At 37.5% G+C, this 14,284-nt stretch overlaps 3 protein-coding genes across 5 annotated transcripts; 2 read left to right on the forward strand and 1 right to left on the reverse strand.

Annotated features, from left to right (window-relative positions):
• Positions 1-109: 109 nt before the first annotated feature.
• cd2bp2 (CD2 (cytoplasmic tail) binding protein 2) lies at positions 110-3,726 on the reverse strand. Its single transcript, XM_079875646.1, has 7 exons — positions 3,122-3,726; positions 2,423-2,498; positions 2,150-2,282; positions 1,745-1,902; positions 1,089-1,662; positions 752-837; positions 110-399 (listed from the first exon to the last, which is right to left on the reverse strand). The coding sequence occupies exons 2-7, from the start codon at positions 2,495-2,497 to the stop codon at positions 289-291; spliced, it is 1,137 nt and encodes a 378-aa protein (XP_079731772.1). The 5' UTR covers position 2,498; positions 3,122-3,726; the 3' UTR covers positions 110-288.
• Positions 2,735-7,187, forward strand: pheta2 (PH domain containing endocytic trafficking adaptor 2). 3 transcript variants are annotated; one of them, XM_079875812.1, is made up of 5 exons: positions 3,742-3,907; positions 4,005-4,080; positions 4,285-4,394; positions 5,419-5,722; positions 5,821-7,187. In XM_079875812.1, exons 3-5 carry the CDS (start codon positions 4,314-4,316, stop codon positions 6,282-6,284), a joined length of 849 nt encoding a protein of 282 aa, XP_079731938.1. In that variant the 5' UTR covers positions 3,742-3,907; positions 4,005-4,080; positions 4,285-4,313; the 3' UTR covers positions 6,285-7,187. The 3 variants fall into 3 exon arrangements, with proteins under 3 accessions (XP_079731939.1, XP_079731937.1, XP_079731938.1); XM_079875813.1 differs by lacking the exons at positions 3,742-3,907; positions 4,005-4,080 and adding an exon at positions 2,735-2,776; XM_079875811.1 differs by lacking the exon at positions 4,005-4,080 and having other exon boundaries at positions 3,700-3,907.
• Positions 7,188-10,373: 3,186 nt separating this feature from the next.
• On the forward strand, positions 10,374-14,067 carry mylpfa (myosin light chain, phosphorylatable, fast skeletal muscle a). The gene is made up of 7 exons (XM_079875883.1): positions 10,374-10,570; positions 11,354-11,452; positions 12,773-12,848; positions 12,929-13,033; positions 13,119-13,197; positions 13,287-13,335; positions 13,693-14,067. The coding sequence occupies exons 1-7, from the start codon at positions 10,568-10,570 to the stop codon at positions 13,792-13,794; spliced, it is 513 nt and encodes a 170-aa protein (XP_079732009.1). The 5' UTR covers positions 10,374-10,567; the 3' UTR covers positions 13,795-14,067.
• Positions 14,068-14,284: the final 217 nt, after the last annotated feature.

The raw sequence follows: 14,284 nt of genomic DNA on the forward strand, positions 1-14,284 counted from the left end.
AATAGCGACACCTTGTAAAAAAAATTGGACATTGAAAATCCATTAAACGTGCTATTACAAAAGTGCATAATAGCTATATAATATATATTAAACACAACATTAGGTTGGATCCAGCCAGAAAAAAAGTCTTTATTTTAAAACTTCATGTATCAAACACAGGTGCACATACTAGTGTATGTGTGTACATAAGACAAAGACAATTACTGAAGAGTTAACTATTTTTCAGGGAAGCCCTCTCAGAAGGGCAGAAGAAATCAAATAAAACCAGTAACATGACTCATGGACAGATCATGTGTAAAGTTCAAAGTCTATTCTCTTTGAGTTGTAGAATGGGGCGCCTCCTTGGTCAATCCTTCTGCAGTATACTCCATCCTTGAAGTAGCCCTCATCCACCCAGTCCTGGAATAAAAGATACAGCAATATATAACACACTAACTACTCTGGTTCATAATACCCTAAACTTTCACACAAAAAAGTGTCTGTCTTTAATATAAATCAAAATCATTGTGACATTGTAACAAATGTAGGTAATACTGAATATTACTCAATGGTCATGTAATTTGTTTTGCCAACACTTTTTTTTGCCCATCTACTACTCGCTGGTCACGTCATTGGTTAAGCCAATGTCAGACGCTCTAAAAAACAGAGCAATATTGCATCTGCCACAGTTTTAATAGCAAATTTAATATAGATTAGAAATAAAGGAAAATTAGTTGTAAAGAATTGTGCTAGTTTGGGTGTGTTTGCTTACCTGCATCTGTTGGCTGCTGAAGGGCCCATAGAGCTCAGAGTTTTCCTCATTGTCCCATTTGTACTCCCACATGACCTCATCACTCACTGGAGAGAAACATCGCTATTACTGAGGGATTGGCCATGAATCAAATAATCATAAATGAAGAGTGACGATAAAATGTTAAAATGTAGTTTCACTGATGTTGGTTCGAGTTCATTTGTTTGCATCTGAACTAAACTAGATTATCTGTGATCGCGACAAAACATTTGCAACAACTACTACAAATACAGGTTCATTTAAGATTTATCTAATTATTACACCCAAAACAAAAACACACTCTTATCCAATCACTGACCTAAGCTGTTGTCTTTATCCTCGTCTTTTTCTGCACCATGCCTATCATCAATCTCGTCAGCGAACATGTCCAGCTCTTCTTCTTCGTCTTTTTTTTCCTCGAGCGTTTTGGCTGCCTTTCCTTGAGTCAACCCCTTCAGCTTGTAGGCCAGTTTTTCATACGTCTGCTGATAGATTTCAAACTCTCCAATCCCCACCAGTCTATCTGCCAACGCTGTCAGTTTGTCTAGTTTATCAGCGTCTCTGTTTAAAGTCTCTTTTTTCCCCTCCTCTCCTCCTCTCAGTTTCCCTTTCTTCTTCTGTCCTCCAAGACCGCCGAGTCTTCTCAGAGCAGCAGCCACTGTTTCCCCGGGAAGCAGCAGCTGAATGATGGCTTCTGTGAGCTGATAATGGCTGTATGTAGCCAGAGGGTCTTCTGCTGGCACTTTCTCCTCCTCTACCTCTTCTTCCTCACTGTCTTTCTGCTGCTCCTCTCGTTTTATCTCCTCCTCTGCTTCATCTTCATCACCAACCCTTCTCTTACGCTTTGCTGCAAGGCCTTTCTTCTTTTTCACAGGTTGCTCTTTTATCTTAACCTGTGTGAGAAAAACATGGGAACTTTGAGCTTAAGCTTTGATTCCCAATTATTTATCAGAATTTACTGAATTTAAAATGTACCCAATCAATATTGTCCAGCCAGTTGTCCCTGATATCTTCCTCTTTGTTGACAAAATAGTTTCCCTCTGAATCAAAGTAACCCTCCTGCATTTCCTCATCGAGGTTAAAAGGGGTGATGCGTACCCCCTCATCATAGTCAATGGTTGCCATTTCCTGACCTGTAAACACAAAGAATGTGAAAGACAAATATTAAGTACTATTGATCATAACTAAAATACAAGCAACCTCGTGCTTCAAAATACTGCCATTTGTCAACCTTTTGCTCCATTCATTACATAAAAATTGTTCATGCATACATGTTCACATCCCAGAGCCTTATGAACAATTTAAAAGGAAGGAGAGAAACCATTCTGCAATGCGCTTAATTTATTAGATAATCTGCATGAGAACAAATTATGCACAGACCTTCCACGTCATCATTGGCAAGGATGTCATATTTGCTGGTATTTTCTCCATCCCCTCCTTCATCTTCCTCGTCACTGTCCAATGAGTGTTTCTCCTTAAATCTGGATCCTGGGCCACTTACAACATCAACAATCTGTAAAAAGACATTGTATAAAGCAGAAAAGAGCATGGGCATTCACAATACTTTACAATCACTTTAATCAGCATAACAACATGCATGGAAATAACAGGACACATAGTGTAATTAAATATAAAGAGTTATATGAGGCCAACCTTTTTCTTTGGAACAACTTCTTCCAAAGTAATCTCCCCATCTCCATCCTCAAAGGTCACTTTCCTTTTCGACATGCTAAAAGAGGCATAAGACACTACATCAGACAACATTGTGTTTTTGTTGTGTGTGTGTGTGTGTGTGTGTGTGTGTGTGTACACGTCTAGTATACACGGTAAATATTTTATATTCTTAACAGGATGCTGGGACTCCATAACAGATTTAATTAATGAAACCTGTACATACTGTTTAAGATTTAAAAGCCAATAAAGACACTTCATAAACAACCAAACTTACTGCAGTTGACTGGATTAGAAGACACCTGATTGCGCTCCTACACATACATCTAATGAGATGTGTATAAAGTATAGGCCTAATGCTTTCATATCTACAAAACCTTACACAAACATGTATGGGATGCATTGGATTGGTGATCAAGTGGGATTATTGCAAACAAAATTGAATCAAGTATCACATTTAATTGTTTAAAATGTTCAACACTGCAGAGCAATGCTTGAGCTAATGCTGCGAGCGTCCGTTCAGAGCAGAGCGTGTGTGTGTGTGTGTGTGTGTCAGTTAGCTAACGTGCTCAAAAGTCATATAAAATTAACTTTAACTGGACTTAGACACACGCTTAACGGACTGGTCAGCTATAAACCAATACTAATAAAGTGTCAAACACACGGTAGAATAATAGTTACCTGGATGTTATTCTCCCCGCTGCGCCATTCAAGCAAAACTAAAACCGGAACAACGTCATTCGTGTGATCCAGGTCGAATCTCTATCGCCACCCACAGGAGAACCGGTGCGATTAATTCACTTCTGTGTGACCTCGCGTCCATCACTTGATATGCTTGGATTTTTTTTTTACCACAATAACCTCCTGATTTACGTTTCCAGACGAGCAATTATTCTTCTGTTATTTTCAAACGAGAATCTGATCATTAATTTGACTTTAAACATTTCACTCCCTGGAAAGAGAAAAATATGATGCGTCTCTATGAAACTAAATACAGGAAAGTGCATTTAGGATGCAGAACAGCAGCGACTGTGTGCAAAAGCCACCTCTATGCAAAGGCACAGTTCTGACATAATCTATCCAGTAAATATTTAATGAGAGCCTAAATTAGAAACATGAATCAATAATACGCAGTGTGTCTGTTTTTATTATTTATTAATAATTATTTACTTCCCCTATTATTTGCCCATGAGTAATATTTGTTGGGGATGTGAAAGCGCACATGCCACTGCAGTTTCACTATTAAGTCTAAAGAGAATAGGACATCGGCTTTTGTTACCAGGAAGTGGGTCGCGTTATTTATATTTCAACACTTAGAACACTGGCGCGAGAGCGCGCGCTGGTAACACGAAACTTAAATAATAATATTGGTCTTTGCCAGGATTGAGGCGCTTGGCCTTAAGTTATGTTTTTCCACTAAGGTCGTATGGATACCCTCGATAAATCAACGGAAAGGCATTGACAGAAGTAAGTTGGTGCACCTGACAAATATTGAGGCGGTCTGTCACAGTTCAGTTCACAATTCCTTTTCACCGTTTGTTTCCTTGTTTATCCTTTTACACAGCGTATATAGATGGTTTAAGATGGATACATAATATTTACGTGGCAGTGCTTTGACTCCGCGTGAACCGGATAGACAGGTTGTTCACGTATGATTTAATGCTTACTCATGATTAGATTTGCACGTTTCCTTTTTCTAAAAAAAAATCCACTATTTTTTTTATTTTTTATGTTTTATTTTAATCTTCTTCTGCTTAAAATAATGACGATAGCCAATTCGATTTGTCCATGGGCTGTAATTTCTTTTTGCTGACTGTAAAGCTCGCTCCCTGTGCTCACGCTAGGACACGGCTGAACGCCAGGTGGCGTTGTAATGAAGATCCATGAGAAGATTCTAACCCATTACCTGTCCTGCACTTCGCCTGTAGATAAGGAGGGTTACCTCTACAAAAAGGTAAGGACCTGGATTTGCCAGTTTACCCAGATATTATTAAATTAACCTAGAATGCTACTTTGAAAAAGCTGACTCTAAACAGTAAAATGCAAAAAATATTTTTGTGAAACCATAAAATGCTCTGGTGAGTGCTGTAACTACTTGTATCAAAGTGTTGGGATTGAAACTGCCTAGTTGAACTACGAACTACATTATATCTGACACATCTAATCAGACGTTACCTTCAGGATCCTTGTATAGAGTCCCTTTAGAAAAAACAAATTTAAGTTTCCATTTGTTCTATCTCCCTGCTCAATTCAAATAGAAACAGGTGCATGTTTAGTTTATTGTACATTTGAAATATGTATGTTTAATGTACTGTGGTGTTTTGTATGCGCTTGTACTCCACTGTTGTAAAACACATTGCCCCCAAGGCTGACAATAAATGGTTAAAGTAAAAACGATGGTGGCAAGCAGGACTATATGATTTGATAAAGCTGCAGTCGGCAAGATTTTTTCGATCATATTCACTGAAACCGACACTATGCTCCGACAGAACAACATTTTAAAAAAACGGGCTTCTACCTCCACCTAGAGCCTGTTATTTGTTTTGCAAAAATAATATACTATTTCCAGTTCTTCTGGTCCAATCGGTGCAGGGCTGTGTGAGATCTGACTGTCAATCACAGTTCGTGCACACGCCACATATATAATTTCTGTGTATAATATTATATAATATATTTATATAATATATTGATGCCAATATTTCTGAACAGACTAAAAATAAACCACCTCACTATCTGTAAATGGCACTACTGGAGAAACAAGGCTGTTACACTTATCATTTGATAGACACTTATTAAAAGCATGCCATTGGCCTATTTCTTAATTATTGACACTAAGAAGTCTATCTGTCTTCTGTGCATTACAGAAATGTTTGACATCTCCACTCTAGAATCATTTTCTTCTCTTTAAACAATTCGTAATTGAAATGACTTCCTTGTCCTACCTGTGTCTGAACTACTACCACATTTCTTTTCCACAGAGAGAGAGGAACACCACTTACCTGCGCCGCTGGTTTGTGTTGAAGGGGAATCTGTTGTTTTATCAGGAGCGTCCAGGCGATCGTAACCTGTTGGGTGTGATTGTTCTGGAGGGCTGCATGGTGCAGGCATGTGAGACGGACGGTCAGTTCTGTTTCTCTTTGGTGTTCACCGGACCAGGCCTCCGCACTTACAGACTAGCCGCTGATGATCATCACAGCCAGGAGAGCTGGATCGGTGCTCTGTTCTGCGCTAGCCACATCTACCTTTCTATGATTGTCAGAGACCTGGAGAGACGTTACCAAGGTGTGTTTATGTGCTTTGTATGTGTTTTGTGTGGCTGTATTAGCTTGAAAGCAATCATCTCGTCTAAATGAAATTTGTTTATGCTCTCAATAAAACAGAAGCTAGAAGAGACAAAGGCCTCTGTGATTCCATCCAGACCTCAGAAGAGACTTCTACACCCAATAAGATAATGGCTTCCTGGAATACAGGACAACCCTATTTCGTACATGGGACTTCCATAGTGCCCAGAGATGGGCGAAGCTACAGCGCTAGTTCAGCACCACCCCCATCTATGCCGAACAGACCCATCAGCTACAGTCTTCATGCCCCTCCTATTCAATTAAAAACTACCAGTAAGAGATCTCCAAAGCTCTGGCCCAAGAGAAATGCCCACGTCACCCCCTTAAATGGTCCGGCACCATCTTACGGGGAGTGGCCAGTTGTGGGCTTTGATCCTTTGGAAGAATTTAGTAAACTGCATGAGTACTATGGAAATGAGATTAAGCAACTAAGAGCTAACTGGCTGAAGAAGAAGCGTGAGGAAGTGGGATACGTTGAGGAGGACCTCATTGACCTTGGCTAGAGTGACCTCTGTTGGTTTGAGCAGATGCATATTCATATGCATGCGTTTAGGTTGTCATCAAAATAGTAAATCCTGTTCTAAAACAATGGATTAATGAATGTATTAAGGATTCATGAAATGTATTACTGAAGAATCCTGCTGTCTGTTTAATTTTATGTTGAAGGTATGTAGATTAGCACTGACTTCTGATCTTGATGGCATTTCTGGTAAAAGGTTTCTCATTTCCTCTCTGTGGTCAGCCTATACGTCTCAGCCCCCATCTCAGCCTAGTTCCTTCTTGCTTCAACTGTCATAAAACAGACCCAAACCACAAGTAGTTTTACAGCCAGCATTTATGTGCGGACATAACTGCAAAAATTAATATTGCAATTCAAAAACTGTCAAATGAGGTCAGATGTCATGCATGTTTAGTGAAGGGATCGAGTATTTGCTTTATTTAAGATTACATGCTAGTTGTAGAGATCTATAACAATGATTAATATTTAATTTCTTGTTACATCTTCTAAATTATGTACTGAGGGAGCCTAAATGAAAGTAATTGTATTGTGTATGTTAATAGGTCAGGATTTGTACTCAATGTTCATCTTTTATTTGACAGAAGGATGTAAATTAACTAAATTGTGATTTTCTAAAGAATAAGTGACTGTTAAGTTCTGCCTTACAAAACCTGTTTCACTCAGTTCAGGAGGTTTCACAAACAAACTGAAATACACGCCCTGTCTGCTCTTCCTCTTTCTCATCACCTCAGTTCTCTGGGGATGTAGATGTGCCTTTTTTCTTTTAGTTTTTAGTTTATTTTACACATTTGGAACAGTCAACACATTATATAATAGTAATAGTTTTTATAGGTGTGACAGTCATATCAGTCAATATTAAAAATAAACTGTACAGTTTGTATGCATTAATGCATTAATCTTTTCTGAGGTGCAGCTCTTTAGAGGGTTAATAGAGGGCACTGCTCACTAGTACTACTACCTACTGTATATTTAGTGTGAGAAAACTGATGTTTTATTATATAATGCCCCAAATTATATATATATATATATATATATATATATATATATATATATATATATATTATAGAAGTAATTTTAGATGTGTTTTTATTGTATAAACGTTTTATATATTCACAGTTTCTATATGAACTGCTTCCACAACACATTGTCTTAAATTAATATAGATCCATTTTGTTATAATATTTATTTTAATGATAATTTGTTGACAGATTTATTTGATGCAATGTTTTTAGTATTAATCCTCTGATGTACATTATAATAAATTCTGTAAAGATCTGTTTTAACATTTTGAGTGTATTTCAACACTGCATCACAGCAGCAATGAGGACACTTTAAATCAGTGGTTGTTCGGTTTGAGTGTTAATATAAATTTTATTGTACTTCATTCAACTATACATACATATTTATATACACACACATAGGCTATATATATATATATATATATATATATATATATATATATATATATATATATATATATATATATTAGGGCTGTCAAACGATTAATCGCATCCAAAATAAAAGTTTGTTTTTACATAATATATGTGTGTGTATGGAGTATAATTATTTTCTATATATAAATACACACACATGCATGTATATATGAAATATTTGCATGTATATACTGTGTATATATATTTATATTATATATAATTTATATTATATATAAATATTTTATATATAACACATTTTTCTTAAATATATACTTGCATGTGTGTGTATTTATATATAGAAAATAATTATACACCATACACACACATATATTATGTAAAAATAAACTTTTATTTTGGATGCGATTAATCGTTTGACAGCCCTAATATATATATATATATATTCATATACATATATGTAATTGTCAATGTGGGAAAATTAATATTTTACTATGGTGAGTAATACAAACATTCAGTATAGGCAGATATTGTGGTTAATGTAATGATTAGTAAAATCACAACAGGTTATGAAGATTTATGGAGATTCTGTAGCATACATAAGAGCTCTAAGAACAGAAACAAAATTACCAACGCCTTCAGTGTTGGATGCAACATGAAGATCCTCTGCACACTGCAGGCCTGAGGTATGTTTAACCCTATAGCGATGGTGTGGCCTTTTTAACCTCATCCGGATTCCAGTCATCTCTGTCATGATAAACAGCTTTGAAGAAACGTATCAGATCATGTTACACATAACTCTTACTGTACGTATAGACATGTAAACTTTGACAGGCTATAAACAAAACAAAGATGAGTAACACAGTGACCATACAGGCCAGCCTATGAAGATACTAAATCACAGATGTGTATAACCATATCAGTCATAAAGCGGACATACTTAACAAGCCTAAACTGAAGACCTAAATCATAAAATAAAATGAAATGAAATAAAATATCTCAAATCAAGGTCCACACATCCTCTGACCCAGAAACCTCCTTCCCTCCTCGTCACTCTCTCTCTCACACACACACACTTTGAAAGCTGTTCCACCATATATAGTTATATGAGGGGTGTGTTAATATAGCATTGGCTATACATATCTAATTTGAGAACTTGTCTAATCATTAAGCTGTATCAATGATTCAATTATTAGTTATCAATGTTACCTTAAACTTAAACTTCAAACCCCATTACTAAATACAATAGATGCATATACACAATCCAATAAATATACACATACTATATATATATATATATATATAGATAGATAGATAGATAGATAGATAGATAGATAGATAGATAGATAGATAGATAGATAGATAGATAGATAGATAGATAGATAGATAGATAGATAGATAGATAGATACAGTTATTTACAGGAAATGCAGAAAAATGCAATACTTTGTGTATATGTATGCATTTCCTTTTCAAGATCATTATTAATGAACAATTTTGTCATTTAGAATAATTTTGTTATAATTATATGTAATCATTTAATGCGAATGTATATATTGGAAATCATTGGTAATCAATAGTAATGAACTTGTCAAATCAAAATTTATCAAGGATACAAATGCACTACTTACATGACTTTTTGATTTTAAAACAATTAAAATTAATCTCATAAAAATGCTGCATAAATAATTACAGCTGCGCTATTCTATTAGAAAAGATTGCTGAAATAGAACAATGAAAGATCTAGGCGAGATCTAGATACGGGAACACAAGTAAAGGACAGACTCACAAGATATCAAATTAATCTAAAAGAGGAAAGGAACGTACAACAAACTGTGGAGTTTCCAGGAGAGGTCGAGGAAATGACTGATGGATTAAACAGAGAAGAAAAGGCAAGCACAAGAAGCAGACAAGTTTGTTGTGCTATTTTGGTCGCTCTCAGCTGTCCATTGCCCCCGCCTTCTCAAAAGAACCTGTTTTAAGCCTCTCTTCATGTGTCCCCTACCAACCCCTCACTGGACTGCATTGTGCTGATCACCTCAGACTAAAAGAAAAGAGGATAATTATGTGCCCTTTCACAGAGCAGCTTCCCCTTTGCCACCACAAAGTGCACCTCAAAGTGACTGTAGAGTGTCCAAGTGAGGTCAAAGAGCGCCAAGGAGAGAGAGTGCTGAATATAGGCATGGCCATGAGGCAGGGTGAGGCAGGGGGACATGGGCCCAAATCTTATGGCATCACTATACTAGGAAAGGCATTAAAACCCTATTTTCAATTAGGGCTGACTTGGAAAGAGGCGATGGGAAGGGTTGTGATTTGACGCCAGAACTGCCTCTTATAAATCAGATGGGGGCGTGTACACAAGTTTATCATTGGCTCAAAAAATCTCTGGATTTAAATCAATCAGTATCTATTATTGCAATCTCCCAATATTGATCTGCCGCTAAACTAAATAGAGTGGTGGGAGTTGTGTCCTCCTCAGTGTCTATGGTTACATCTCATTCATTTCAAACTGACTTATGTGATTGTGTGAAGCTCAAACAGTCCCTTACGTCTCCATGTCCTTATTAGTCTACGTGAGACAAGCAGACTGCTGCCACTAGTATCAGATTCATCCCATTCCAAGACTCTAATAGCTATTTCTAAGCACTGTAAGATGATAGTGCATCCCACCCTGTGTTCCTTCATCACTTTCCCCCTACCTCATCTCTCTCCCCTTTCATAGTTTCCCTCTTTCTGTCTGCTGTTTCCCAAGCCACACTTAAGGTTGGATCTATAATTAGCAAGGGGCCTTCGGCAGTATAAAAGGCTCTCGGGAACAGATCACTACGCGGCTTCAGTCTTCACTTCTTGAGCTTCTTAGACTTCACACACCGTCCCAGCATGGTGAGTAACCAGTACCTTAGCTGTTACCTGGCCACACCATCTAGGTGGACACATAGGAACCAAGGACATAAAGCCTCACTCTCAGCAGGGTCACGTGGAGGAGAGCTCGCGTTTTGAATCAGCGTCTGATTCTTGGATAATTGAACTCTGGACTTACAATACCTTTAACAGGATGTGATAAATTGGGCACTTTTTCTGAACCCGCGTTACTGGAACCAGGAAGTTAATGCTTAAGCTGCAAAACTAAGTGGTTTTGCTTTCACTTCCCATAACATGCAGTTTTTTTGTAATTTATTAAAAAGTTATTGAGTGGACAATAATTATATGTTTGTATATAGAAAGTTGTTTCAGCATAGTTTCAGAAAGCATAATGCTAATGTACTAATGTAAAGGTTCTTTGGATCAAATTCAATACAGAATCCAATCCAGTTTCCAGTAGCTGATGCCCTTGAAGATACAAAAATACTGAATACAGTGTCAATAATCATTGCAAACTTATGCAAAGATCATTTTTTGGATGTAGGCTATATCACTCATATAAATCTGTTTCATTAGTATGTAGCTTTTCATACTGTTTTATTATCAATAAATGTGTTAAAATGTCTTATGAATGAGAGTCTGGTGTCTCTAAGCTCTGTGTGGCACTGCAATGTGAGTGTCTAATTTTCTGCTTTTCAAATATTGTTGATATGGATTATTGTCAAAAATTAGCACTACATCTATTCTATTTGCATGTACTGCAAAAACTTTCTTCTTATTATATCTTTTATTTTGCATATGTAGGCACCCAAGAAGGCTAAGAGGAGGGCAGGAGGCGGAGGAGAGGGTTCCTCCAACGTCTTCTCCATGTTTGAGCAGAGCCAGATTCAGGAGTACAAGGAGGTAAATATTTTTTCAGATCTTCTTGTCAAAACAACAAGCACACTAATTCAACCATGTCAGATACATTGGTACTTAACAAACATCATATTTTGAGAACATTATGTGTTGTTTTAGAAGTTGCATTCTTTCAGTTTATTGTGGATTATCAAAGTCGAATGAGTTTGATGGGGGTAAATTTTAGTATACATCAGTTCAATGCAATAAATTACCACTGTGATTTGTCACAGAGGTTGCTTTATAACTGGCCTTTTAATGCTAATATGATCAAAGGCTAATTTTTTGTAACCCCTACTAAGAGAAAGGTCGAACCATATCTATATTAAGGCTTGTATAGTATAGCAAATGTACAGAGTCAACAGATCGTCTTAATCTAGTCATTTTGTCTTGTCTGCTAATTTATATATACTGTATATATATATATATATATAGATATAGATATAGATATATATATAAATGCCAGGGCCTTCCTCTCCACTGACCTCCCATCTGTCAAGACACTATTCCGATACCAATGGGACAGCAGCTGAAGATCACAGTGCATGCCAGAGAGACAGAAAGAAAGAAAAGAATGTGAAATATCAGACAAGATAAAAGAGAATAAGATCAATGGATAAAAGTAATAAATAGCAGCCCTCTATCTTGGACTCAAATGAAAGTGTGAGTAAAAAAAAACCCTATTGTTAATAAGGTTCATGTTTTAGGGCGCTTGAAGTGGTACAGAAAAAAATAAAAAATACAGAAAGTGGACTCAGAAATTACATATAATTCACGCATAAAATAAAAACCTGGAGAAAATTTGATATTTAACAGTAGTTGTCTCTAGTTATGGTTCTCAAACATGATTCATCTGAATTAGCATGATTATCTCGAACACTAAGTAGAAGAGTATGTGAGCACATGCTAAAAGGACTGGAATTAGCGTCAGGCTAGTGTGCGATTGAGCTAAGTAAGGATGTGAAATGGTTCGAGTAGTTTATTAGTAAGTGATACAGCCTTCTCAAGTTCCTCTTCAGGAATGTCTGACATTACAGTTGGGATTGACTTAGCACGTCTCCCAGATGGAAAGAAGGATCAGTGAGGGTCTCTGTGGGGGCCGGGTGGAAGCAGCAGCTGCCGTTGAGTATTCAAGCCCCTTCTTGAGTTTCACGTGATTCAGAAGGACATTTTTAAATACTAACAGGCAAGAAAGAAAGCCCGCAAGGGGAAGATTTCCTGATACGACTCGTTAGTCATTGGTTTGCAACTGTCAGCAGCCTCATTTTTCGTCACCACCTACTCCTGTAACAATGTTCTTGTCTTTTTTCTGTCCTGCACACATAGGCTTTCACAATCATCGACCAGAACAGGGACGGTATCATCAGCAAAGACGACCTTAGGGACGTGTTGGCCTCATTGGGTGCGTTTATGATTTGTGTCAGTCGTGTACTTTGTAAATACATCCATGAATCTGTGCTGAACGTCCTCATCTCTCTATAGGTCAGCTGAACGTGAAGAATGAGGAGTTGGAGGCAATGATCAAGGAAGCCAGCGGCCCAATTAACTTCACCGTTTTCCTCACCATGTTTGGAGAGAAGCTGAAGGGTATGCAAAAGTCCCTTTTTCTGTCCATTTTCCCTTTGGTTTTCCAATCATTCAGTTAGTGTAATTCACTCTGTGTCTCTGAAAGGTGCTGACCCCGAAGACGTCATTGTGTCTGCCTTCAAGGTGCTGGACCCAGAGGGCACTGGCAGCATCAAGAAGGAATTGTGAGACTATATTCACTGACATTTTATTCCCATGCAGAAAAAAAAGAAAGAGTCCATATCTGACTGCTACTCTTTCTCTTTCATTCCAGCCTCGCGGAGCTTCTGACCACTCAGTGCGACAGGTTCTCTGCAGAGGAGGTGAGATCAGATGTTGCTCATCTTTAGAAGTTTCATTTTCTAAATGCAGGTTATCTTATTGTAAATTATTCACCCATGTATATGTTTTATTTTTAAAGTTCTTTTTTAACTTAAATAAATGATCATTTTTAATCAAAACATCATTCTCTCTGATGAGATATGCAGGACTTCAGATCTGCCAAATACGATCCTACATTTTTTTTCGAGTTTCGCTCGGATGTATGGAAAATCCGTGACAAAGATCTGTTGCTTCTTGAGTTTCATCGCAACTTTAATCTATTTTCCTAGATTAGTTAGAGTCTCTAAAAGCACTTTAATGTATGTTTAATCCTAGATTCTTTGTTCTTTCTCCTTTAGATGAAGAATCTGTTTGCCGCCTTCCCCCCAGATGTGGCTGGCAATGTTGACTACAAGAACATCTGCTACGTCATCACACACGGAGAGGAGAAGGAGGAGTAAACGGCTGTGGAGACAAGACAGAAAATAAAAGAGATGAACGTGTTTCTCTCTCTGCTTTACTCACCCAGGCTGTTCTTGTCCTCCTTCTCTTTGTGTTTCTTCCTCCCTTCCCATCATCTTTGTTACTTTCAAGCACTTACTCTCTCCATCTCTCCAAAGACTTGTCTCGCTGAGGCTGAATTGGGAGGGTGGAGAGGCTCATGACCACAGTGTCTGTCAAGTGGGGACATAGGATTGTTTTCAATAAAATGAACATGATTTCTATATCTCTCACATACTCTCTCTTTCTCTGTTTCTCACTCATTACCCACGACCACCTCTCTTTCATTACAATCAAGCATGCATGAAAGTTGCTGCATTTTACGCTGCTGTCTGGAGGGTTGAAATGAAGGCATCTATAGCTTTGGGCTGAAATACCTCTCTAGATAGATGTGGAAGATAGCTCACTCTGGGGGGTAAAGAAGCAAGATGGAGTGATCTCGCTCTATAA

The sequence above is a fragment of the Squalius cephalus genome, assembly GCF_949319135.1.
Source record: "Squalius cephalus genome assembly, chromosome: 1".
Lineage (NCBI taxonomy): Eukaryota > Metazoa > Chordata > Actinopteri > Cypriniformes > Leuciscidae > Squalius > Squalius cephalus.